The sequence below is a fragment of the Arvicola amphibius genome, chromosome 10 (genome assembly GCF_903992535.2).
Source record: "Arvicola amphibius chromosome 10, mArvAmp1.2, whole genome shotgun sequence".
In the NCBI taxonomy this organism is placed as follows: Eukaryota; Metazoa; Chordata; class Mammalia; order Rodentia; family Cricetidae; genus Arvicola; species Arvicola amphibius.
In genome coordinates, this window is record NC_052056.1 from 590,444 (window position 1) to 617,800 (window position 27,357).

The following is a 27,357-nucleotide window of genomic DNA, read 5'->3' on the forward strand; positions in this document are numbered from 1 at the left end:
AAGTATCAAAATTGGTTCATTAGGAATACAGCAGGCAGCTCTAAGACCATGGCTCACTTGCTCATTAAACTGGTAGGGTGCACAGAAACAGGTGCTAAGAAAGTAGAGGCTAAGGTGGGAAAGGTTCTGAGGGTGACGTCTTTGTCATAACAGAAAAGTGGCATGGTCTACACATCTACTTCCTGTGTTTTGAGAGCCTCTTCCCCTTCCTTATGTCAGAGTGAGCAGAAAGCTCCATTTTGCTTCTGATTGCTAACACCAATACCAGGTCAGAGGCTAAAGGGTGGTGGTATAGCTACCAGGAAAAGCAGGAGCCCCTCTGTCACTAAGCACTGTTTAGGACAGAGCCAGCTTAACCAGGGAATTTGGCTAGCCGGCGGCGAGCCTGGGCCAGCCTTGACAGCCGCTCCTTCAGGAACTTCCTCTTCTCGCTGGTGTCATTACGTTCCTTCAGGAGCCAGCTACAGGAATCCTTGTCCTGCAGGAGCTGGAGCATACCTTTCTGCAGCTGCTCAGCAAACATTTTCAGGATGAAATACTGGATGATCAAAGGAATGTGGCTGGAGATGCGGTTGTGAGCTTCCTGGAAGAGGGAGACACAGAAGGCTTGAGGAAGGGGCAAAAGGAACCTGACACCATATATCTCTGAATAGTGAGATCCTGGCAGATAAAGGCCTCAGCTCCCTCAGTGTCCTAGCAGAGCAGGTCCAAGGTACCTGTTAGACTCTGGATCCCACCAGTTTTCCTGACCATCAATCAAATGGACTTTCAGTGGAAAAGAGTACTATGTACTGGAACATAATCCATAGACACATCCAACTCCATTCCAAATGGCTGGCCCCTCTACTGAGAACATTGCTTGCTGTGGGACAATGGTCTGTACCCTGGCACTTGTATTTTAAATAAACGCTGATTGGCCAGTAACCAGGCAGGAAGTAGAGGTGGGGCAATGAGAATTCTGGAAAGAGGAAAAGATTTAGTCTGCAGTTGTCACCAGCAAGAGAGGAAGCCAGACACAGAGCAAACAAGATGTGACTGCCTCACCGAAAAAGGTACCAAGCCACATGGCTAACACAGACAAGAATTATGGGCTAATATAAGCTATAACAGTTAATAAGAAGCCTGAGCTAATAGGCCAATCAGTTTATAATTAATGTAGGCCTCTGTGTGATTCTTTGGAACTTAACGGCTGCAGGTCCGGGTAGGACAGAAACCTCAGTGAACAATTGCTTGCCTGCCCTTAAGACCCAGGCTTCTGGGCATGAGGGAAGCAGGGTAGGCAGGTAAATGAGCTGCCTGAAGGAATCAGTCTCCACCCGCTGTGTCCTCCCTCCCAGCTGTCAGCCCCATTCTCCTGAGACAGGTTGCTCTCTCAGATGGTATGCACTGAAGGTTCCCAAGGTTGGTGCCTCTCTGGTTCTCATTTTCCTTCCTACAAGTACACCATGACCACAGCCCTATGGGAATAGTTGAGCAGCTGTGTCACAAGTAAGAAGATGCCTGACAAGTGATGAGCACCTAGTCATAGCCTGGGCACAACCCATGGCAGGACACAGGCTATGTGTTCTCTAACCATAGATAGTCCGGGTGTGGCCTGTCTCCAAATGTCAGTGGGAAGGAGTGAGGTTCAAGGGTGGTGGGAAATCAGAGGCATAGAGACCCTGGATATCCAGATGTTGGTGCCTTGGGTGGGAATGGGGCCTTGGCTAATGGGAAAGGATGATGTCCGAGGACAAAATAGCCCTGATTCATGCTATGACATGTATGGACAGTGAGGTCAGTATGCTCTGAGAAACAAGTGAGGAAGACAGGATAAAAACTCTACTATTCCACTTGTTAAGATCCCTGGAGTTGTCAGAGTCCCAGAGACAGAGAGCAAACCTGACATCTACAGGTGCATGGCTATAAGACCTAGGAGTCTTGTGGTTGGTCAGAAGACAAGTCTGGCCTTTTAGCAGTCAGTGGCAGAAGACTGTACATTAGAAAGTCACCATTCCTTCCCTTGTGTGGTGGCTTCCAGGTCCCTGTGGCTTCGACTGAGTAGGACCAGCTATACTTGGGTTACACGATGTATGCCCCACCAAACAGATACCAGAACCTGGCTTCCACTTGATGAGTACACGGCATCCCAACACTGTGCTAAGGGCCCCACACTCCATCACAGGTGCTTGGGATGCTGAAACCGGGAATAAAGCTGATGTTCTAAGTCACGCAGTCAGGGTCACATGGACCATAGAAGGCAAATGTCTGTGTCTCTAAACTACCTGCTCATCTGGATGAATCATAACCTAGAGGCTCACACAGAACTTAAGGATGAAGTTGTCCTGAAGCCCTTTTGCGGGTTCGTATCCTACACAGAGAGACACACAGAAACAAAGGGAACATCCAGCAGTGGTGGCACACACCTTTAGTCCCAGCTTTGTGAGTTTGAGGCCAGGCTAGTCTACAGAGTGAGTTCCAGGATGGCCAGAGATACACAGAGAAAACATGTCTCAAAAAACAAACAAAAAAGAACAACAACAACAGAAATCCCAAAGAAACAAAGGGAACAAATCACCTGGAACCCCATTCCAAGGTGTTCACACATTTACCTGGCGGTAGGCATTCAGATGCTGAAAGATCTCAGCCATTGATGAGCTCTGCAAAGCTTGAGAGGAAGAGAAGCCACTTAATTTTGTCTTCTTCTCCTCCTCGGCTTCCTTCTCTCTGACCTTCTGCAAAGCGCCTCTGTAGACTTGGTCCTGGCAGTAGATGATCTGCTCCATCTGAAAGTGAAGTCGGATCATCTTCTCTGCTTCCTTTTCTTGATCTAATCTGATGTCTTCGAGTTTGGACTGCAAAGAAAGAGAAATGTAGGCCAACATCACCAAGAAAGGCTTGCCATGGAGTAAGAACACAGGATACCCAACAGGTCCACAAGTATCTGGTCACCCAGCAGAAACAAGAACAGTCATTACCAGTAGCCCCTATTTAAAGGTCAACCTTCAGCATCAACTCAAGTGAATTTATTTTTAAATTCTTATTTGTTTTATGTATGTGTTGCATTCCTTCGAGTGACCATATTCATGCAAGTGCCTACAGAGGCCAGAAGAAAGTACTGGACCCCCTGGAACTGAGGTTACAAATAGTTGGAGCCACCTGATGTGGGAATTGAACTCATGTCTTCTATGAGAACAGTAAGCATTTTTAACCACTGAACCATCTCTCTAGATTCTTGACTAGATTTAGAATCACTCAGGCAGCTTGTCTCTGAGCATGTCTGAAAAGGTGTTTCCAGCGATGTTTAACTGAGGTGGAAGACCCAGCCTAAAGTGGGCAATGCTGTTCTATATACAGTTGGAGCTTCTGAACACCAGCACTCATTTTCCAAACAGAGCAATGTGACCAGCTGTCTCACATCTGTACAGCTCTGCCTTCTTGGCCACAATGGACTGCATCCCCTCAAACCATGAGCCTAAATAAATCCTAAGTTGTTCTTACCAGTTATTTGGTCGCAATAAGGGCAGAAGGAATACATTTAGGAAGGGCTAGGGATCTGTATGGATTCTCATCCCTGACCCAGCCACTCTCCTTGCTGTTTTAGCCACTTTAACATCTACGATAAGGAGGTGACTTCTACCAGAAAGTGTGCAAATGTAAGAAGGGCTCAGTTTAGGTCAGTCACCTCCTATGGGTGCCAAGTCCTAGGCATTCAGGATGGCCTTAGCCTAGAGTGGATCCTGACTTGACCATTGCAGGGGAAATCTATGCAAAGTTCAGTGCTGGGTGTGTCTCCAATTGTACCTCTCATTTACCATACCTTCCAGGGAGGCTCATCCTCCCACACTGGGGACACAGGCCCATGAGACAACCCAGCTGTGGCCCAGGCTGGAGAATGGCAGTGCCAGTGGCCACCTGCACAGGACCTGCATGTCTGGACAGGGGCTGAGTTTCTTTACCATGCCCTATGAAGGTAGAGCCATTTTCCTCTTTGCTGCTGCATCCCTCTAAACAGACACAATTTCACACTTATGGCCCTCGCTGTTAGAATCACTATTAGAAACCAGCTAAGACTGCTGTGTCCCTAAGAATCCAGCAGCCCTTCCCTTTCAGCCTCACACAGAGCTATCCTACCAAGCCAACAGGCTACCAGATGCCTGGATTTGTCATCTTGGGGAGTAAGTTTTCTAAGACACACCATACACATCAAAGGACATCAAACGGCTACTGATGGGTATCTGGTGATTACCAGGGCCACATTTACCCACCCGTTCCCTTCTGTCTGTAGGGGTATTGGAGAGCCTGACTGTAGGGTTGTAAAACCTTCCCCTTTCCTCAGAGACTTACAAAAAGGGATCGTGTCTGTTCTGTGGGCTTAAATCCTCTTCAGACACCTGCCAGAGTGTCTCTGGACCTGGGGCCTGACTTTCCTCAGAGCCACAAGTATACTGTCTGTGTGTCTGTCTGTCTGTCCACAACGAACAACTCTTCTAATAAATGTCTCACTTCCCACAATCCGTCTCAACATCACCCCTGAGCCCCACATCTGATATCTTTCACTCAGTGTCAGGAGTGTCCTCCTGTGCATGGGCCCGTGAGGCTCCCTGACAGAGCCCTCACCTGTGGATTTCAGCCTTCTGCTCTCTCCCTCCTCCTCTTCTCCCTCCTCTCCCTGCCCCTACTTTAGCCAGAAGCACCAGTAGCCTCATCAACAAGATTCAAGGAGGAGCTTAAGCCTCTTCCATACAAGCACAGTAAAGGAGAAACAGTCTCAATCCTAAACACCTGTTCTCTAATTCATTATGTTTTAAAAACAACACACACTTGGTTTTACCTTGGTAGTTCTGTGGAGGTTAAAAAACTCATCAAAATTTTTTTCAGAAACCTTCGAAAAGGCCACTCGTACCATTTCTGATTGAAGAGAGAAAAAACAGTTTAACATAGTAAGTGGTTAAGATGTATTCACTCTGTGTAGATGTAAAACCAACCAGGACAGGGTTGAAGGGTGCAGGGGCTCTCCTGCTCCCTCCCTCCTTTCTTTCTTTCCTGCCCAGTGAAGAGGGAGGTACACCCAGGCTTCTAGAGAACTCTCTTTAATATAAATATAGCTGCAGGCTAAGAGTGGTCATCACTTTGCGTGAAGGACTCTGGCTGTGCTCTCTACAGGATTGAGTTAAAGGCCCAAAAGGTTAGGTGACTCTGCCCTCTGACAGCAAATCCCTGTACCCACAGACAGGATCAGAATGAACTGAATTTTTGATCACCACAGTGGCAAGCCTCCCGCCCACCTAGCACCAGCTCTAGAGGACAGCCCTGCAGCCCTGCGTGCAGCATTGCCTCTGTCCCCTGTCCCAGAACAGTGACCCTGGGTAGCACTCACCGGTGACCTTGTGCAGCATTTCCACAGCTGGCTCTTCCAGGACTCTGATTTGGCTCCTTATGATGTTCTCAAACGTTTTGTAGTTCACAAAGCCTGGCAGCTCTCGGCCTCGATATTGCTTTTCAAATTTCCAGACTTCATTATATAAAATATCATAACCTACAGTAGGAGGTGACTGTTAGATTGTAAGGGGACTTGCAAATATTTTCCTAAACAAGCCCATTCTGATCTTACTGGATTGACTGAGATATAATCAATCAAATAAATATCTGCAAATTGAAAGATATTTGGGGTTATAAGGAAGAATGCAATCTTGAGGCAAAAGGCCAGTTCAGTGCCAGAGACCATGGCAGAATCCAATAGATGGAAACCAGAGGAAGACATGGCATCAAAAATACCTTGAGTGTGTGGGTTTATGAATCCAGCAGAAGAGACAGAGCCCATAGCTCACAGGCCCTGTGATCCCCAGACAGCATCAAGAGCTGGGTGGGAGGAGGGGTGCCTCTCAGCAAGAGATTACAGGGAAAGTAGGAACCTGGATGGGCCCAGTGTGACCTGATCTCCCTGTTCATGAGACAAAACATACCTTAGTTCCTCTCCCCATTACTGGAAGTGGGCAGCAGACTCAGACAGCCCCAGCTTCCCCTGTGACAAACTAGCTGTTTTTATCTTTTTATTTTTTTTTATTTTATCACTTTATGTGTATAGGCATTTTGCCTGCATATATATCTCTGCACAATGTGCATACAGTGCCTCCAGAGGTCAGAGAGATCCCCTGGGATTGAATTTACAAATGGTTATGAGTCACCATGTGGGTGCTAGGTTTCAAACCTAGATCCTCCGGACCAACAGCCAGTGCTCTTAACCATTGATTCATCACTCTAGCCCTCCAAAGAATATTTTCAATTAAAAGAAAACTTATCTTGTTAAACAAGACCTTAAATATATTCAGAATTGTGAACCAAGCTCCAACAGCCTAATCCTTGATTCTGGAAAGTGTCTGTCACCCCAGGAACTGCTCCTCTCACCTGCAATAGGTGCCTCCCCTTCTGCCCTTTCTCCAACCTTGCAGCCTCTGCTCTACCTTCTATCTACACCAAGTATGTATTCCAGGTGTTTCTGAAATGGAATCGCATGCCATAGGCATATGACTGGTGGTTTTCACTCAGGATCCTCTCATCAAGGCTTGTCAGCCTTGCACCTTGGATTCCCGCTCCTTCTGTGCCTTTCTGTGAGTTAAAATACTCCATTCATTGATTATGCTAAGAGCTGAATTGCTTCCCTCAAAATCCTGTGCTGTGGTCCCAACCACCCAGCACCTCAGGATGGGACTATGTGCAGATGAGGTTTTTAGAACAAATTACTAAGTAGAAAGGAGTCTCTGAAGGTGGGTCTCTAATCCACTGTGTCTGGTGTCCTTTAGGGACCGACAAAGATACATAAATACCCAGAGGAAAGGACTTGTGAAAACACAGGGAGAAGATGCCAGGTTCAGGGTAAGAGGACTTGTATGTTTGTTTGACTATTTCCTCATAGTAGAGAAAAAAGACATCTTTCCAAGTCTCCCTGGGATTGAAAGTGGGTATCCTGTGTTCTGAGGGCTCACTGCTGTAACCCATTCACATCAGTACACCAGGGCTTCCTCTTCCCACCTTCTTCTCCAGCACCTGCCAGTGCCTGCATTTCTGATTCTAATTACCCTGGGGACTGGGACAGGAATTGTGTTTCCATTGCATTTCTGATGGCCACTGGCCCAGTGGATCTTTTGAGTGTTTTACTGGTCATTTGTATATCTTCTTTTTGGAAAAACATCTTTTCTAATTGGATCTTGTTCTTTTGTACCTTGGAGTTGTAAAGTTGCTTCATACTCTGATCTCCAGACCTTCCTCTATCAGATATAGTGGCAGGCACTTCTGAAGTTTAGAAATGGGACGGCGACTCTTCCTTGGAGTGAAGACACACAGCAGGGACTAGAGTGTTCAGTCTCAACTGTCTGGACATGGTAGTGGTGAGTACGGCAGAAATAGGGAGCACAGTGGGGACATGGGGGAGTCACAGCCTTTAAATAAGTGTCTCACAAGGCTCTCTACAAAGGCACATTGCCACCCAACCTGACCACCTGGCATGCCCTCTAAAAGATTCTACATGTAGCCTGCGGGAGATAGAACACTCCACTTTTTATGCCTGTCACTCAGCCGAGCGAAGATGTTTGTCAGAACCTCTGGTGGGTTCAAACTAATCCTATGTTTTCATCAAGCCCCTTCAAGGAAGTCTTGGAATTCCCCTCAGCCATGGCAGCTTTCTCAAAATAGATATGTGATCAAAGAACAGATTTATGGAGCATTCTGGTGCTGCATGCGCTTGTATTACCTTCTCCAAGTGTATGTAAACAATAAGAATTGCTGAGACTCACTCTCAGATAAACTGAGCTTCCTGGAAGAAGCAGAGACCAGTCAAGTTGCCTGGCAGAGGCTCAGACCAATTGAACTACCTGGAACTATCTCTCCAACCTGTTAAGCTGCCTGCAGGCTGTGCAGTGTGCTCCGGAGTTCATGAGCCATCACCCATGCTGGAGTGGGCTTTGAGATTACAGCTGTCTTTGACTCGTTTCTATGCCTGTAAGTAATCCCAGACCCACATTCCTGTAAGTAAATCCAATAAAACTCATTGGTTCACCAAGTTGGACTTTGTTAGTACCTGTACTTTGGTTTGTTATCAGTTCCCTATCTGATGTATTACCAAAGTTCATAAGTTGAACTTCATTGCTAGTGGACTGGCACTGAGAGGTGGGCCTTTAAGAAGTTACTAGGACATGGTAGCTCCATCCTTACAGAAGGGATGTGTGTCCTTAGAACAGAGGCCAGAGAAAACTGGCTCTTATCCTCCACACATGAGGACCAGGCTAGATGGTGCCACCTTGGGCGCAGAGATGGAGCCCTCAGCAGTCCCTTCATCTTCTGGTACCTTGACCTTGGACTTCCTAGCACCCAGAACTGTGAGTGATGGTTTCCTATTGTCTATGACAGTGGAGTATAAGATCGTTAAGGATGGCAACCCAGATTGAACAAGATACTTACTGCTTTGGAAATGTTTTTCGATCTCTTTACTCCACGAGAAGAACTCCTCTCGGATCTTGGTGAAGAGGCGACATTCCCCCTCCCCCACGTTCTCCTCCCCTTGTACTATGGCAGTGATGTCCTGGTTAAAAGTGTTGATTTTCTGTCAAGAAGAAAAGCATCATTATTAGCAGAAATCCTTCAAGCATGGAGTCAAGGTAGTAAAAGAACATATGTGCCCTGAAGGTGGGTGAGCCACCTCCTCCTCATGGCCCAGCAGCACAGTACGGAGAAGGGACTTTGGCAGCAGGGAATACCTTTGTTCCCCCTCCTCCTTTGGGAGCCTGGGGGAGAATTCTTCTGTCAGTGTGGAAGAAATGAAATGCCCCCACCAGCCCCACTCTGCACTCAACCATAGTCTCTTCCCTGACTCCCTTTTTAATACTAAATGGAGAGGATGCAGCTCCATCAGACTTGGAGGCATGAGATCTGGAGAGCCCCAGAGAGCAGTCCCTGTGTAGATAGTGATGCCGTCCTCATGCCTGGAACTATGGGCAATGCTCACATCGATCAGGAAGAACGTTTTCTCGTTGTCGTCTTCTGGTATGTCTGCACCGTACTTCTGCAGCTCCTCGCTTGCAGTCTGGTGACACTTCTTTATTTGATTTTCTAACAAAGGCAGAGATTTCTGAAATGGAAGGAGATGAACAGGAGATAGAACTATAGACTGGGATGCAAAGGAGACCCCAAACCTGCTCAGCATAGTCACAGGGACACATGGGTAACGTTCTGCAGTCTGGACACAGTTTCCCTGGTGCAGAGCAGCCCTTGAGAAGCATCCCTTCCCACACAGGTTTGCCCACAACTCCATCTGGTACGCAAACCTGTCCACTGCATATGGTTACCTCTTAAAAGAGCCACCCAGGGTCACCTCCTTCTGTATCAGGGACATGAACTCTCTTGAGGGAAATGCAACAAAGCACCTTATAGAAGCTTCCGAAACAGGGGAAGTTAGAATAATACAAGACTCCTAAGCGTTTGTGTTGTTTTCAACAGGTCGAAAGCTGCTGAGGATTCTTGTTTCCAAGGAAGGTTTCTATAGCTTTGCTGTCCCCAGGCAGCTCAAGGCACGGAACTCAGCAAGAGCAGGCCTGCCTCTGTCTGCATCACTCAAGATCATGGTGCCCTGCAGATGCCCTGATCTCCACCTGCATCCTGGGGGCTGCAGGAAGACCTTGAACACAGGAAGAGCCCAGGGGTTCTTTCCACAGCAGTCCTCAAGCAGGTATGGACACTAAATCCACATGTGCTGAGTGTTCTCAACACCCCAGGTGGAGAACTAAGGGGTTTGAGATGCAGACTCCACCAGGTCAGAGAAAGTGAACTTGGCTTCTGTCTGAAGAGGCCATTTGAACTCAAACTCTCGAGATCAATTCCAGAATGGAGGTCTCACAGCTGTGCCACCCAGAACCTAAGGGTGACAGCAGCAGGAGCCAGCATAAAGCCTTCAGATGCTGGAGTGACTGACTCCCAAACACAGCCTGTCTGTGCAAAGAGATCTTGACCAGCTTGTGTGCCCAGAAAATCCCAGTCCCAGCTTAGCTTGATGAAGATACAGCCTCCCTGACTTACACAGATGTGTGCGATGAGCTCCGTGGTCAGTCTCTCTGCCAGACGGGGCACTGTGGCCTTCCCATCCTCCAGGAGAACGCTGAGGGAACAGGAGAGATCTCATTAGACTCGGCCAAAACACGAGTCTGCAGTCTGCTGTGGGGAGGCCAGGGCCAGTTTGGGAACTATCGATGAATGGGTACCTTGAGATTGGTACTCATGAACTCAGAGATGGTTTTGTACAGTGATACAGGGGAACCAGCTAGGATAGTTCCACAATGGGCTGCAGTAATCCCCCTCAGCACATTAAGAATCAGAGTAAAATCTGTTCTCCTTAAAACATGTGTATACAACCACAGCTATGTTATCATAGCACAACATCCCATTCCATGTGTGACACATGCAAACAAACATGCACACATCTTCTGTGTGTTTTATATACAAGTATACAACACAACCTTCCATGCGTGATATGTTGGTAAAAACACACACATGTATAATATTACATACAAGCAAACACACCCTTCCATATAGGCTGTACATATGAGAACACACATACATACATAACACACAAGAATACATATAGATCCAGGTCTTTTTACAAAGTCACTGACATGCATTTGCATATGTGTGCTGAACAAGTGAAGTAGGGAGACACACTCTGGTTCAAGAAAGCATTTAAAGACACGAAGCTACATTATTCCGAGGCTGCCAAAATCTGTGTTCAGACAGCACACTGTTATGCCTTAGGATACAAGTCATCAGGGATTTAGAGCTCTTCCTGCCTGTGAGTGACTGCTAACTCTTATTAGGCTCCAGTTTCTACACCAGTCAGTTTATTTAACAAACTGTGGTAGAATAGAAACAATGGAAGCTTTGTTTTGCTTTGAGCCAGGGTCTCTCTACATAGCCCTGGATGTCCTGGAACTCACTGTGTAGATTAGGCTGACTTCCAGCTCAGAGATCCACCTACCTCTGACTCCTGAGTGCTGGAATTAAAGGCGTGCACACAATAGAAACTTTTAAAACAAGAAGGGCCTGGAAAGATGTATTCCAAGTTCTGAAAGATCATAACTGTCGACCCAGACTGTTATACCCAGCAAAGCTCTGTATTAAAATTGATGGAGAAAACAAAAAGTTCTATGATTAAAAACAGATTTAGGGAATTTGCGACTGCTAATTCCACTTTACAGAAGATCCTGGAAGAAATACAGGGCTCTGAAGAGAAGAGTAAACGTAGCCAAGAAATGACAGGGAATCAAAAGAGGTCAAAGAAGACCACAAAACAAATGACAAAGTAGTGGTGCAGGAATCTCTTGTGGGTTTGAGGCCAGCCTAGTCTACGGAGGAAAGTCTAAGACAACCAGACCCTGTTTCAAAATACAAAGTCAAAAACAAACGAAACAAGAACAAGTGACAGGAATTAGCATACATCTGTCAATAATAATTCTGAATATGAAGTCTCAGTTCCCCAGTAAAGACAGACTAGCAGGTTGGATCTGAAAATAGAATCCATCTTTTTGGTGCCTCCAGAAAACACAGATTACTCTCACTGACGGACATGCCCTCAGGGTAAGGGTGGAAAAGTAAATGAACCTAGAATACAAGTAGGTTAGATATTCTAATTTCTGAAAGAGTAGACTTCAACATAAAACTGCTTAAAAGAGATAAGGAGGGATATACAGCTTGAATTCTAACTGGCCTTAATAATAAAAACCGGGGGTCAGATATCAGGGTGAATGACAAAAGATCAGAAAAGTAATGGAACCAGCCACTAGACAGACCTTTTACCTCTACCGAATCCGCAGTCCAAAGCAGGCAAGATCCTGTCTCCACAAATCCTCAGACTGAATGCACTGAGCTCCTGTCTCCTCTCCGTTTAGCCATATTCTTCCCTGTCTCTACTTTCCTAGTGCTTGGATTAAAGGCGTGTGACTACCAAGTACTGGGATTAAAGAAGTGAGCCATCACGGCCTGGCTCTGTTTCTCTTTTAGACTGGATCAATCTCCTGTAGTCCAGGCTGGCCTTGACCTCACAGAGATCAGTATGCCTCTGCCTTCTGAGAACTGGGATGAAAGGTGTGTGCCACCATGCCTGGCCTCTATGGCTAATTAGTGGCTTAGCTCTGCACTCTGGTCTCCAGGCAAGCTTTATTTGTTAGATCACAAAACAAAATGTCACTACAGGGATCCTTTACACTGACCACAGGAACAATCTACCAAGATGATACTGCAATCTTAAGCATACAGGCATTTAACACAGGGCCACAACATTCATTTTAAAATGCTATTAGATGTAAAATCACAAGTTGACTAACACATTGATTGTGGGCGATTTCAGTACCCAACTCACACCAACAAATAGGACATCTGGACAAGATCTAAGCAGAGAAACGTGGCAGTTAAGTGATATCAGAAACCAACCAAATGGAGTTAAGCCTGGTGATGCACGTCTTTAATCCCATACAGAAGAAGGCAGATCTCTGTGAATTTGAGGACAGCTTGTTTTTCATAGTGAGTTCCAAGACAGCCAGAGATTAGTAAAGAGACTTTATCTCAAACAAACAAACAAACAAACAAACAAACAAACGAGAGACAGTCTGACAGACAAAAAGGAAAAGAAAAAAGAAATCAAGTGTATCTAACAGACATATGTAGAACACTCTACCCAAACACTAAAGAACACACATATACACATTATTTGCAGAAGCCCCCTGAGCTTTCTCCAAAACGTATCAGCTATTAGAACACAAGTCAAATCTCAACAAACACAGGACAATTTAAATCACATCCTGTACTCTATATGACTACAACAGAATTAAGCAGTATATCAACAGCAATAAAAATTAGAAGCAGTGCACAGACTTAAGGGCACTAAACAGCACCCTACTGAATGGTGATTGTTATTAGGAAGAAATATGGAAATTAAAAAAATTTCAAAAATTTGCTGGGTGGCAGCGGCACATGCCTTTAATCCCAGCACCTGGGAGGCAGAGATAGCTGAATCTCTGAGTTTGAGGTCAGCCTAGTCTACAGAGATTCAGAACAGCCAGGGATACACAGAGAATGCCTGTCTCAAAAAGCCAACACACACACACACACACAAACACACAGACACACAGACAGAGAGAGAGAGAGAGACAGAGAGAGAGAGAGAGAGAGAGAGAGAGAGAGAGAGAGAGAGAAAATGAAGAATTGAAGGGAAATGAAAACATAACATATATAAGTCTACAGGACGCAGTGAAAGCAGTCCTAAGAAAAATGTTTATAGCACAAGTGCATCAAAAATTTCGAGATATCATAAATTAATAACTTAATGATGCACTTGAAAGCCTTGGAAAATCAAGAGCAAACAATATCCCCGTAGATTGGATAATAAAATATAGAACTGAAAAAACTACAAAGAATCAATAAAATGAGAAGTTGGAGCTTCGAAAAGATAAAGAAGATTGACAAATCCTTGGCCAAATTGAGAGAGAGAGAGAGAGAGACAGAGAGAGAGAGAGAGAGAGAGAGAGAGAGAGAGAGAGAGAGAGAGAGAGATCCAATAGATGCAATAGATCCAAGTGGAGGGCAGACACTTGCAAGGACATACTTTAAAAATCTCTAGTTCATGAAACTGGGAAGCCTAAAAGACAAGGATGAAATTAAACCAATATGAAATAAACAGTTTAGAAAGATCCATGACCAGGAATGAGATTGAAACAATAATAAAAGTTCTCTCAACTGAAACAAGCCCAGGACCAGATAGATTCACTGCAGAATTCTACCAGACTTTCAGGAAATTCACACCAGCACTGTCCAAATTCTTCTTGAAAAAGAAAATGAAGGACAGCTTCCAAACTCTTCTCTATGAAGCCAGTATTAATTGATACCAAATCCAGATAAAGACAATACAAACAAACAAAAAAAATTACAGACCAATCTTCCAGGTTAAAAAATATGCAAAAGTTTTCAATAAAGTACTGGCAAACCCAAATTTATGTGCATACGAACAATATCATCCATCACAACAAAGTTTGGTTTCATTCTAAAGATGCAAGGATGGTTCAACATATGTAATTCAATTCATATTGTCATCTATCATCACAGCATACTCAAAGAAAAATTATACCATAATCTCATTAGACAAAAGAAGCCTTTGGCAAAATCCAATATCACTTCATCACAAAAACCGTGAAGAAGATAAGGATGGGGGGAAGTTTCCTTGATCTAATGACAGTATATATGACAGTATATACAAAAATCCTATGGACAATATCATACTACATGGAAACAAACCAAACAGTTCCCACTAAGGTTAGGACAGCCCAAGAGAATGCTCCTGCAGTAGGGAGTTCTAAAGGTCTTGGTGCGATTTAAGCCATCACCAGCACCAGTGTCTTTGGAAACTCAGATGTTATCATTTATGTCTCTTGTTATCTGACCTCTGATTTGCAGTAATGTGTCAATCAAGAGCCTGGCCTGGTGTTCTGCAGGTGCTGAGCAGCTGTCTATGACAAGATGGCGAAGGGGCACCTAGCATGGCTCAGTGCTGCTTTTATGACATGTCAAAGGCACAGTGGGGTTCTGGGTCTCCAACTTTTCCTCTGCTCTGTTCTGCTTGTAACTCTAGTTCCTGAACCTCTTGATTGTGGTACTTTGGCAAGCCCCCTCTTCTATTTTACTACTTACTACTCTTTAAGGACTACTTTGTGCATTGTGCTTTCTTTCAGGAAAGTTTTACAGTGGTTTTGAAGGTGCAATCATTCTCGGGCTGTTGCACATCTACCCTTCATGTCAGGAATTTTGTTGACCAGTAATTTTCACTGCATGGGACAGTATGGCAAAGGCACCTGAAGTGAGGGTGCTCCTTGAAAAAGGCTTGCTCCTTCTCAAGGGCCTCAGTCAGGCTCAGCTGTTCCTGGATGTCCTGCTGACCCCTGCACTTGACCACCATGTAGCCCTTCTTCAGGTGGTACACCAGGTTCCGCACCACATCAACAACTTTGTCTTCAGTACCTCTATCAACCAGGTCGGGCTTGGTCAAGATCCCTGCAAGACAGACACTGGAATCAGAGGACACACCCTGCCCCAAGATAACAGGAAGTGTAGCTCTCACTAACCAGCAGGGTTCCATCTTTGGCTGAGACAGACAGAACCCATGCAAGGTGGAAGTCCACCCACAGAGCCATGTGCAGTTAGCCTTGTGAAATCAGCGAAGACCCTCAATCAGCTGCAGGCTCCATCCCAGCACCTCTCCATGGCCACCATGCAGAGAGACAACAGGTATTCATCCTTTCAGTCTCTGTGGACCTTAGCGTGGATCCTCAGCCAGGGAGTCTCAGCAAATACGATTTCCTCCCCACGCTTGCCCACCTCTGACTCCTCATGCCTTTCCTACCAGGGAGACGAGATGAAGGGCTCACTTCCTCCCACCTCAGTGGGATCCTGGCTGTGCTGAGTTTGGTCCATCTGGATCCAGGGCATGTATCCCCACTGGCATCCACACACCACTGTTATCTCCACTCTCCTCACCTATGGTCCTGTCCCCGTCAGGGTCCACCTCCTGAGCCATGCTCAGTGCCTCTGTGGTGGCGATGTCCACATTACTGGGGACCACCACCAGGTTGATGGTCTCCTGTTTCTGGATGTACGTCTTGATGAGTCTCTTGATCTGTAAGGAATGAGATGTGACTCCTAGTTATGGAGCCGGATTGAGAGCGAGGTGTGACTCCTAGTTATGGAGCCGGATTGAGAGCGAGGTGTGACTCCTAGTTATGGAGCCGGATTGAGAGCGAGGTGTGACTCCTAGTTATGGAGCCGGATTGAGAGTGAGGTGTGACTCCTAGTTATGGAGATGGATTGAGAGCGAGGTGTGACTCCTAGTTATGGAGCCGGATTGAGAGTGAGGTGTGACTCCTAGTTATGGAGCCGGATTGAGAGTGAGGTGTGACTCCTAGTTATGGAGATGGATTGAGAGCGAGGTGTGACTCCTAGTTATGGAGCCGGATTGAGAGTGAGGTGTGGCTCCTAGTTATGGATCCGGATTGAGAGTGAGGTGTGACTCCTAGTTATGGATCCGGATTGAGAGTGAGGTGTGACTCCTAGTTATGGATCCGGATTGAGAGTGAGGTGTGACTCCTAGTTATGGAGCCGGATTGAGAGTGAGGTGTGACTCCTAGTTATGGAGCCGGATTGAGAGTGAGGTGTGACTCCTAGTTATGGATCCGGATTGAGAGTGAGGTGTGGCTCCTAGTTATGGATCCGGATTGAGAGTGAGGTGTGACTCCTAATTATGGATCCGGATTGAGAGTGAGGTGTGACTCCTAGTTATGGAGCCGGATTGAGAGTGAGGTGTGACTCCTAGTTATGGAGCTGGATTGAGAGCGAGATGGTTGTGCCATCCACTTGCTTCAGGCTCTGGCTTCCGTGGACTGTACCCTTCTTTAGTGAATCCTGGTCATCCGGTCTCACTCCTGCCTCCACAAGGTCCCTCCTAGACATAGCCCTGGACATACTCCAGTGCCCCTTGCAGCCCAGTGTGGGTCAGAGTGGAGTCTAGAGTCTCACCTTGTGTCCGATGTCTACAGGCTGGTTGCCTACAGCCACCCTGGTGATCCCAGGCAGGTCAATCAGGGTCAGGTCTGGGACATTCGGAGAGCTGACATCCAGGCTAATGAGTTTATCACTGATTCCTAGCCCTACCCCAGCAATAAAGTTCTGGCCTGTACAGGAGGGAAAAGGAAGCCTGCTTAAGCTTTGTGGGATGGGATAGGGAAAATAGACGGAGGGAATCTAGACTAGATAGATGGAGGGGATCTTCTTCCAGGGAACTCTGGGAAAGCATGTCTTGGCTATGCATGACCCCACAGGTTCCTGTATTGAAAAGTTGGATTGGTCCCCAACTGGTCATAATTTAAGCTTCTAGACACTTTGTGAGGTGGAACCCTGCTAGAGGAAGTAGGTCACTGGGGGACAGGTTCGTATGTCTCATTTCTGGCTCTTTCCTGTGGCACTTGGAACACTTGTCCCTGCCATAATAATGTTCCTCCCAGGATCATAGGAAAAGGTCACCAGAGACAAAAGTCCTCTGAATCCAGGAGAGAAGTATGTCCCCCTGAAAGGCATCCTGGGAGGTATTGTGCCACAGCCACTGAGAAGGAATACAGAGTCTCTTCTGTTCGGGGGTCCTGGGTGACAGCAGGTTTGAAGGGGTCTCATTTTTTTTTTTTTATGCTCGAACAGGGTCCTGACAGAATGACTCTTCACTTCTCCTCCGACTCCAGGCAGGGTTGACAGGCAGTCAGAGCATAAGGGACAATGGGACACCAACCTTTGTTGATGGCCTCTTCCACCTGGGAGGGATCGGAGAGCTCCACTTCGATGTCGTCATAGATGACCTTGCCTCTCCACTCCTCTCCTGGCTCCAACTTCCTCAGTTTCAGCACCAGAGGGCACCTGGTGACGATACCTAGGAGATGCGGTCCCTGTGAGCCCAGTGCTCTCCTCCTAGTATGGCACCCTCAGCTCTGTGGGGACCTTGGCGGAACCTTTATTGTACCAGACTTCTCTCACTAGCCCCCTCCCACATCCTGTTCACTGTGCCCCTCAGCCTACTTCATCCTGCCTCCTGTTATGGTCTCCTTCCAACTCCTGCCTTTTCCATGACATTTCAAATGGGTCCCTGGACCATGTCGGCTCTGACCTCTTCCCTGAGCACTTGATGACCACCTCAGTCATGGAGGTTAAGCAGCAACACTAACCAGGATACCAGTCTCCTCTCCAAAGGGTATGCGTCATCTCAAAGGAAGGGTCTAGGAACCTGCCCCACTTAGTCATGGCTTCTGCAAACTGCAGATTTTAAGTGACTCACAAAATGTACAATGGGCCACTGCAATGGACCGAAAAATGCTCCCACCCCCACCCCTGTGTGGGCGCCTGCCCCCACGTGCTCAGCCTCAACACCTACAGTGACTGTTGGATACAGAGCCTCAACGGAGGTAACGTAGGCTCATGGAGGGCTTGGGAAGCTGCATGGGAGAAGCCCAAACCCTAAAACTGGTGCCCTTGTGAGAGGAGGAAGAAACTACTAGGCTGCACAGAGGAAAGGCTGCCCACAAGCCAAGGAGGAAGACCACCTTGACCTTCATTCTGCTGTGTGCCCAAACTGGGAGGGGGTCTGCTTCTATCTTTTGAATCCCGGGTCCCACAGTCTAGCAAGGCAATAAGCACGGAGCTCTCACCGCTGCCTCTGGGGAGGGCCACTCCTGACAGGGCTTCCAGCACGGAGCTCTTCCCTGAGCTCTGGTCCCCAATGACTGCTATGGCAGGCAGGGCCAGGTCCTGCTCCACGCCCAGGGCCCGCAGGGAGTCGATGAGGTCAATGCAGGGCCGCACCTTCTCCTCATACTGCCTGCAGAGGTTGTTCACAGAGTCCTAGGTGAGGGCAAAGCAAGAGTGAGGTTGTGCTCCATGGGAGTGCTCCAGGAAAGGCTGCTGGGTTCAAGAATGATGCACATGCTGTTAGAGTTCCTAAGAGTAAGAAATGGGCAAAATACATTTGAGGAAATAAAAACTGATTCTTCTGTATCGATGATGGAAATGACAGGATCCATGTTGTTGTGTGTGGCCTAAGAACCCATGGTGCTACTTACTCCTGTTTATCAGAGTTGGACTTGCAATGTAACCCCAGGTTCACTGTCGCCAGAGAAGAGGAGTGACATGGGTTTCCACGGAGGAAGTGAAACCATTCAATTTCCCTTGTTCACAGTTTTTATGGGGCCATGGCAAAAACTGGACAAAGGCAGAAGTAACCTCTGTGGAGACTGAATGTTAGTTCTCTATATTGTTATGGGTTGAGCCAAGGGCAGGTCACACACTCTATGCTTGTCCTCTGGCCCAACCAGGGAGATGATCGTGCACTGGTTATGCTCTGCCTACACAGTTAGGAGTAATGAAGCCCTATTCTATCCATTGTGACTCCAGCTTTGATACTGACAATCCCCTAGCTAATGGTTGCTCTGCCTCTGAGACACACACACACACACACACACACACACACACACATACTTTGTAGGTGTCTCCAGTGCTATTGATTTTACTAAACTCTTTGTTCTCACAACAATCAGTTTTCATTGATAACTTTACCACCACAGAGAACTATAGCACAGCTATCAAGATGTTACCTCAGTCTTTCTTGGTTACCGCGTATTTGACTTCTTGTCTGTGGAGTGGTTTGAGATGGTCTCCCAAAGGCAATCTTCTTGTTAGAAGACATTCTTATGTACAATTTACTGTTACAGTTGGCCTCATCAGAAGTCAGAATATCAGAAGGTCAGAAGATCAATCGTGCCCTACACAGACACACACACAGACACACACACATACATATATACACACAGAGACACACACACAATACACACATATATATGTATACACACACAGACACACAGACACACACATACACACACATACACATATACGTATGTATACACACACGCATACATATGTATACACACATATATATGTATACACACAAAGACACATACACACATACGTATGTATACACACACGCATACATATGTATACACACATATATGTATACACACAAAGACACATACACACATACGTATGTATACACACATATGTATGTATACACACACAGACACATACACACATATGTATAATGTATGTATACACACACAGACACACACACACCCTCAAGGGCTTCCTGTGAGCCTGCTGGCCTGTGTCACTGGACCAGATCCCTACTTCTTTTCCTACCTGTTTGACATATCTCATAGCTAACTCCAAGCCCTCCCACTCATCTTCCTCAGTCTTTAGACTCCACCCTTTTAACCCATAGTCTCTCTTTCAACCACAGTCTTGGTTTTCACTGTGATGTGTGAGCAGCTTTCAGTTGTCACTCTGGACCACCTCCCCTTACTACCTACTGAGTGCCAGGACCTGCCTCCTTAACGACAACCGTAACGAGCTGGAGAGATGGCTCGGAGGTTAAGAGCACTGGCTGCTAGGCTGCTCTTCCAGAGGTACTGAGTTCAACTTCCAGCAACCACATGGTGGCTCACAATCATCTATGATGAGATCTGGTGCCCTCGTCTGGCCTGCAGGCATAGAACACTGTATACATAATCAATAAATAAACCTTTTAAAAAATGACAACCATCATCCAAATATTAAAGAAGGTCAACAAATTTCAGGTACATGATACACAAAAAAACCTACAACAAGGTACATTTGAATCAAATGATTAAAAACTAGTTATAAACAGAAGGTTTAAAAGTGATCAAAAAATGACACCTTACATACAGAGGAACAGACACAAGCTTGACAGCCAGTTAGTTTCTTATCAGAAAGAATGGAAGAGTGAAGATAGTGGAGTGGAATTTGCTAAAACATCTTGACAACTGGGTTGCATCTCCATTTTGAAAAGTATTTATATTGATGACAAAAACACCATGAACTTAGAGTTCTATACCCAGAAAAATATCTTTTTGAAATGAGGGCAGAATGAGGCTATATCACCATGGAGAACCTGGCAGGAACATAGGTTGGCTGGAAATTAGTATATCTTTGGTCGGCCATGTGGCCTTTCCCTTAAAAGCTGCAAGAATCCAGGGAGGTTTGTTTGTTTGTTTGTTTGTTTGTATCTTTATTTTTAAGAAGTGTTAATTAAATTACAAGTTTGTTAGAGAGAAGATGAGAGTCTGGCTTACTGGTAAGTGCTGGATAGGTCATTGAGCACTCTGCACATATCCTTCCCATCCCTATAGTAAAGCGATTGCTCAAATGCTCTGTTATCACTAGATCCTATAATTTAGGGGGGAAAGTAAGACTTGGAGAGTTAAGTTAACCCTGGTTGAAATGTGACAGTTCAGGAATCTAAGCTGTGTCTTACTCTGAAACTCTCCTGTGTTGTTCTCATGAAAACCAGGAGATGATTGTTATAAATAGAACAAAGAAAATTATGTCAAAGTATGGACTTTTTCAATACGAAATCTGAACGAACTATCCCCAGCACAGCCACACTGCAGGAATTGTAAAAGGCATTCTGTGTGCGGAGGGAAAGGGACAGGAGAGGAATCCTAAATTCATATCATGGATCAGACAACACAAGTGGTGTCTGGCACAGATCTTTTATGGCTTCAGTATCCTTAAGTGATACCTAAGCACAAAAAGTGGTAATGGATTGTGAGGTTTCTGATTAATGGATAAGGAAGACCATGGAAGATGATGGGGGCAAAGAGCAGAGAAAAGGTTCTTATACCACCCAGGAAGTTAGTATTCTGTCCCTCATAGATAGACTTCCTGAGTTTATTAAAGGCAAGAACTACAAACACTCACATTGTGTTAGTAGGTCAGCAGAAGATATGATAAGCACTCCTAAAATGTAGATGTTTAATCTGAAACATGGAAGAATAGAAGGAAAGGGGGGAGTGAGAACAAACGGCTTCACACATAAAAATGAACAGCAACTGGTGTTCTCATCTAACAGCAGCATATTAAATATAAATGGCTTAAATTCTGCTCCAACAGGCAATATGGCTCTAAAACAAAACTACGATGTGGGAGAATGGAAGCCTCTTGTCTAGAGATGGCGATAAAGTTGTAACTGAGAGGGTGTGTACGTCACAGAATGGAACAGGGCATTAGCAGAACACAACATACAGGTCTGAAAGTCACCACATGGTACTGATACTGATAAGATACAAAGGCAATGCCTGGGAAAGGACTAGTCTTTCACCACACCATATTGGAATATTTCACTGTCTACATTTAAGTTAAAAGACCTAAATTACTATCTCACACATAAAAATGAATTCTTGATCAATCATTGACCTAGATGAAAAAGACATAAAATATAGACATTCTTAAAAACAATAACTACAAAAATCTCTAAATGTGAGTTAGGTCCTGGCTTATTAGAAATGACCCAAAAGGCATAATTTAGACAAGAATTATAAAGTCGTGAGAGCTAAAGACCAGGTCTCCAAAAAAGGAAAAAAAGTGTTAGCCAAGGAGCAAATGTTTGCTAAGTATATATTTGATAAAGAATTAATATTGGGTTTCAGCCTAACACAGACCACACTGACATGGACTCCCTAGCTAGATGTGGTCTGACTCCACTGAGCACACCCAGGAAAGCTGCTGGGTAGCTGGATCTGAGACCTCACTATGCCTATGGTGCCCAGCAGTGAGTCTGAGTCCTGACGACATTCTGGTTTTGTGCCCTTGTAAGATCCATTCATAATATTTAATAAAATAAAAAGAAATAAGCTAAGGCACAGGTTCCCCACCCTCCAACCCTGTGAAGGAAATAACCATTGCCGGACCAGACACCTCATCCTCACATCACCTCTCTCCCATCACTCTCCCCTCCAGCAGGTGCCTCTGCCCCGAGTTCTTGGCAATCACAGCCTTGCTTTTCAACATCATTTTCCTGTCTCTCCCCAAGCTGATCCTTGTGCCATTGCCTGTGCTGAAGCTTTCTACACAGACATATGGCCATTTCCTTTCAGCTTTGTGCTGTGGAATAATCTTTTTTATATACTTTAAAGATTTGTCATTCAGGCTGGGCAGTGGTGGTGCATGCCTTTAATCCCAGCACTTGGGAGGCAGAGGCAGGCAGATATCTGTGAGTTTGAGGCCAGCCTGATCTACAAGAGCTAGTTCCAGGGCAGGCTCTAAAAACTACAGGGAAACCCTGTCTCGAAAAACCAAAAAAAAAAAAAAATTGCCTTTCAAATTGGTTTAATAAAAAGCTGTCTGATCAGTAGCCAGGCAGAAAGTATAGGCAGGACAACCAAATTATACAGGATGTTGAGATAAAGAAGGGTGGAGTCAGAAGGGTGGAGAGATGGCCCAGTGTAGACAGAAGTTTCTCTCCTGCCCAGGCCCACAGCCATTCAGTCCCAAAGAAACACAGAGGCTTATATTAATTATAAACTATTTGACCTATTAGCTCAGGTTTATTATTAACTAGCTCTTACAACTTAAATTAACCCATAATTTTTATCTATGTTTAACCACATGTCTTGGTACCTTTTCTCAGTGCAACATTCTCATTTTGCTTTCTTTTTGCCTGGCTGGTGACTGACTCTGCCTTTCCTCTTCCCAGAATTATTAACCTTGTTGACCCTTCTATACTTCCTGCCTGGCTACTGGCCAATTAAACTAATATGAGTGACAAATCTTTATAGAATACAAGATAATTATCTCACAGCAGCTCAACAATTGAGAGCAGTGACTGCTCTACCAGAGGACCTGAGTTCAACTCCCAGCAACCACATGGTGGCTCACAATGCCCTCCTCTGACAAGAAGAGGAACATGCAGACAGAGCACTTATATATACAAATAAAATTTCTAAAAAGATAGATGAAGTCAGAAGAGTTTGAGCAGATGCAGAGAGAAACAAGGTGGGCATGCTGTACTGAAAAAAGGTATCAAGCTACATGGCAAAGTAGAAATATGGGTTAATTTAAAAGTTAGCAAGTAACAAGCCTGAACTATTGGCCAAGCATTTATAATTAATATTAAGCCTCTGTCTGGTTATTTGGGAGCAGCTTGTGGGACAGAAACTCCTGCCTACAGCTTTGTAGACTGTTGATCTTCACAGGAGGACGGTGGAGAGGGTCATGGGATCCTCCATGAATATCCAGATACTTCCTAGTTGTGTGTAATTGTGCTCTAAGTGCACATGGCTTTAGGCCTATGGGAGTTCTAAAGGAAATAGATGGGGAATAATGAGGGGAGGGAACATCTACACAGCCCTACCCTACCCCTGCTGTATGCAGATCTTCCAGTGTGGTTGCATTCCTGCTGTAGACCCCTTCCCTATTGCTCAGCAAGGAAGCCTGATAAACTCATTGGTTCTCTGGTGACTGTTGATGGAATTGCACCTTGGTTTGTCCTTGGGATCTTAGAAAGAGGGACTCTTGTTACTTTCTCCCCCAGGAAAAGGATTGTAGCAACAGCACCCCACACCCAGGCCTTGCTCCTGGCACTCCACCAGCAGATCCTCTGGGGCTTTGTTACTAACATCAATTGTACTCCTAGGATGTGCAAGAGTCTCACTTGTTCCTCCAGCAGAGCACACCTGTGCCTGTAAAAGCAGATGGCTCCAGCCCTAGGTCTCTTATTTATCATACCTGAGGGTGTAGAGGAGGCTGTGCTGCTACTGTGGGTCTGAAAGCACCTAAATCAGAAACTAGGTCCCTCTCTGCCTAGAAGCTGTGCTGAGAGAGATCATAGATAGCCTCTCTCCTGGACAGAAAAAGTCAGCTGCTCCCAAAGCAAGTGGGTGTGAGTGTATATAAATTTAGATCTGAAACATGCCCCCAAAGACCTCCTGAAGGTGAAGTCCCAGCTCTTCTTGGAATGTGGTGAGATTGAAAGAGTTGGGGACTACTGGGAGGGTATAGGTCACTGCCAGCATGACCTTGGAATGAACTTGGAGCCCTTCCTCTACCTCTTTTTTGCTCCCTAGTCATTAGGCATCAGTTTTGTTCCTTCATGCTATGCATTGCAGGCCTAGAACAATGGCACCTCCTGGGCATGGGATGTAATTTCTGAAACCATGAGCAAAATAACCTTTCTTATTTATAAATTGATTCTTTTGGGAACTTGGTCACAGAAACAAAAAGCTGACTGATGCATTGGGTGTGTGTTCCTTCTACCCTTACTCTGAGGGTTATAGCCTGGGGAATAAGGATACAGTTTTGAATATCAGCATCAGCTACACTGACTCCTCTCAACTCCCAAGTTCAGAAAGCAGACTGGGTCAGGCTGGGACCATGCTGAGGGAGCTTATTTGTTTCCCAGCAAAATTGGATCCCAATTCAATGAAAACAAATACCAAGTGACTTCTCCAGGGTGGTAGTGTCTCAGTGAGTCATTAACATTGTAGCTGAAGATTAAGTTATGGTGTAGGCAGGGTACAGCATAGCACTGCCCAGGGCCCTGCCAATTCCTAATGGTACCCCTTTTCCCAGACCAAGTTGACATCCTGTGAAGGACAAGAGAGGGTCATTGGTTTTACCTTAGCCCAAGCTAAGTGAACAGTAGACCCACATTGGCATCCTGCCCCAGGAAGGTCAAGGAAGCCACCACCTCCAGGGGGTGTGACATAAAGCATCAGCCTTCAGATGGACACCTGTCATACCTGGTTTTTCTCTTCTAGGCCAGTCTCTCCATTGGGCAATTGGTCACTGGGTAAGGTGACTGAAGCAGGGTTTCCAGATTCTTCTGTGCTAAGAACCATCTTTGATTGCTTCTTCCTAGGCATACTGTGGAAAATAAGGATTGTAAGTTAGAAAGGTTTGGAAAACAATTTTTCAGACCTTGGCTAAGATTCCCAACAGAGATAACAGTATCATAACCTCCATTCCTTTCTTACCAGCCCCAGAGGTCTGTGCTTCCTGACACCATCACCTCTCCTTTTGGAAAGGCAGGTGTTTATTTCTGACTTGGGAGAGGGATCATGAAAGAGGGATCCTGAAAGGCATTCATAGAGACTGTTAATCTAGGAAATTCTTCAGATACAGCTCTCCTCCTGCCACTTTGGGAAGACCTAATATTACGAGGGGTCCCAGGCACCAGGGTAAATACCCCTTTACTCTCTGTGCCTCATCTCTTGGTTCATGGTTGTTTTGGTCTATTTCACTGCACAATCAAGTGATCTCATGGGCTTTGTGCCCCATGATCAAAGATTCCTAGTGACCACTCAAAACAGGACTGAGGTGTATGGTCCTTTTCTGGAACCTAAGTCCTATGTGTTATCTGCAAATCACAAGAGTGTGTAATTCTTCTGAATCACCTTGGTGGATCTTAGGAGCAGAGCAACCTCAAGCATCACACCCCCCTCTGTTCCTTCAGTGTCCCTGCACTGCCAACCTGAGGTGAGTGCATCTGCCCATCTAGATCTTGCTGTAGTCCAGCACAAGCTGCTCCCAGCAGTAGAGCAACCCTACTTTGCAGGGGAGGTACAGGATACCCTTGCCTCCTGCCTCCTAACTCTGTCACACTACAGATCCCATTGCACAGAGACCATCAGGGCAGCCACACCACATCTTATGCAGGCTCCTGCCTCAACTGAAGTTCAATATCTCACACACACAAGTAACCAGGTGTGGTGGGCTCTAAGCATCCCTACCCAGGCAGGCCTGTGCCCATTTGTGCTGTCCTTGGGGTGATTGACTACACCTCTACTCTATAGGAGGCAGGGGTATTTGCCAATGTCCTTAATGTGCTATTTACTATTTATTATGGACAGAGATCCCAATAGAGGGGCTCCCCTGAGTTTTTGTCCTGTTGGGAAAGCATCCTCAGCCCGGTTGTAAACAGGAGCAGCATGGGAATAGGATTCAGAACCGCTAACCATCCTGCCTGTCCAGGAAAACTGAGATGGTAAGAGTGGGAGCCTTCCCAGGCCTGTCTGGGTGTTAAAGTGGCCATAGAGAGACTCAAGAGTCTTTTTATCTTCCAGTTCCTGCCTTCCATGTCCCCCTGCAGTTGAGCCTTTGAAATGGAAGGTTGGTGGGACTCCCTGCACTTTGAGCAGTTGTAGGGCTTCCTGTCTAGGCACTGGAAAGACCCTGGGAATGTACAGCCCTGTCAGCCCTTCCAGCAGGGTCCCCAGAGTAGACCTACCTGTACTTCAAAGCCTGTCTCTGGGTCACCTGGTTTCCTCCCACCCTTAACAAGAGACTTCCATCTGCTTTCCCAGGGGCTCCTGGCCCATGCTTCAGGGGATCTGAAACCTTTCATCTATGCTTTAGCCCCAGATTCCGGAGATTCCAGAGACCCCGGGACCCCACCCTCTCCAGCTGCCTTCTAGCAGAGATAAAGGGATTTGTGAGGCTGTTTCAGACTGCCTCTGAAATCAGTAGCGGGGTGGGACCCGCTGTGTCTAGCCCAGTAACTACCTGAACTGCCACTGACCCTCTGATTTTAATGGCACTGAGCAATATCTCACAGTGCCCCCCGAATCTACAAGGAACCCAGAGGCATCTTCTAGCTCTGCATAGAATCCTGTACTGTACTTACCACTCCGCTGACTCACTGCTCAGCAAGAGAGTTCAGTTGCTGGGGCTCCAATCTTATAAATAGTGCTGGCTCCTCCCACTTCCCAGAGAGAACTGAAACTTAGTGAAATCGCCTGAGCTTGCTGCCCACCCCGCCCCTCAAAAACTGAGATCAGAAACGAAACTCATCGCGGAGTGGGAGGGGAATGGCTTGGCTAGGTCCTAAATTCTGGAAATTGCATATTTTGGGTGCAACCCACCAAGACCAGCTGTATGGACACCAGCTCACATGGCTGCCTGCTTTCC

At 45.9% G+C, this 27,357-nt stretch overlaps 1 protein-coding gene across 1 annotated transcript; it reads right to left on the bottom strand.

The window, feature by feature from the left end:
- Window positions 1-27,154, bottom strand: Mx1 (MX dynamin like GTPase 1). Its single transcript, XM_038344908.2, has 14 exons — window positions 27,074-27,154; window positions 25,191-25,314; window positions 18,252-18,444; window positions 17,342-17,479; window positions 16,579-16,733; window positions 15,544-15,682; window positions 14,862-15,060; window positions 10,048-10,126; window positions 8,981-9,103; window positions 8,437-8,578; window positions 5,360-5,518; window positions 4,814-4,890; window positions 2,592-2,834; window positions 1-583 (listed from the first exon to the last, which is right to left on the bottom strand). The coding sequence occupies exons 2-14, from the start codon at window positions 25,311-25,313 to the stop codon at window positions 353-355; spliced, it is 2,001 nt and encodes a 666-aa protein (XP_038200836.1). The 5' UTR covers window position 25,314; window positions 27,074-27,154; the 3' UTR covers window positions 1-352.
- Window positions 27,155-27,357: the final 203 nt, after the last annotated feature.

Coding starts and splice junctions, on each gene's coding strand:
- Mx1 (XM_038344908.2), bottom strand. CDS start 25,313: ATGCCTAGGAAGAAGCAATCAAAGATGGTTCTTAGCACAGAAGAATCT. Junction 15,061..15,543: donor TGACGGGGACAGGACCATAG/GTGAGGAGAGTG, acceptor TCTGTCTTGCAG/GGATCTTGACCAAGCCCGAC. Junction 2,835..4,813: donor ACCTCCACAGAACTACCAAG/GTAAAACCAAGT, acceptor CTTTCTTTGCAG/TCCAAACTCGAAGACATCAG.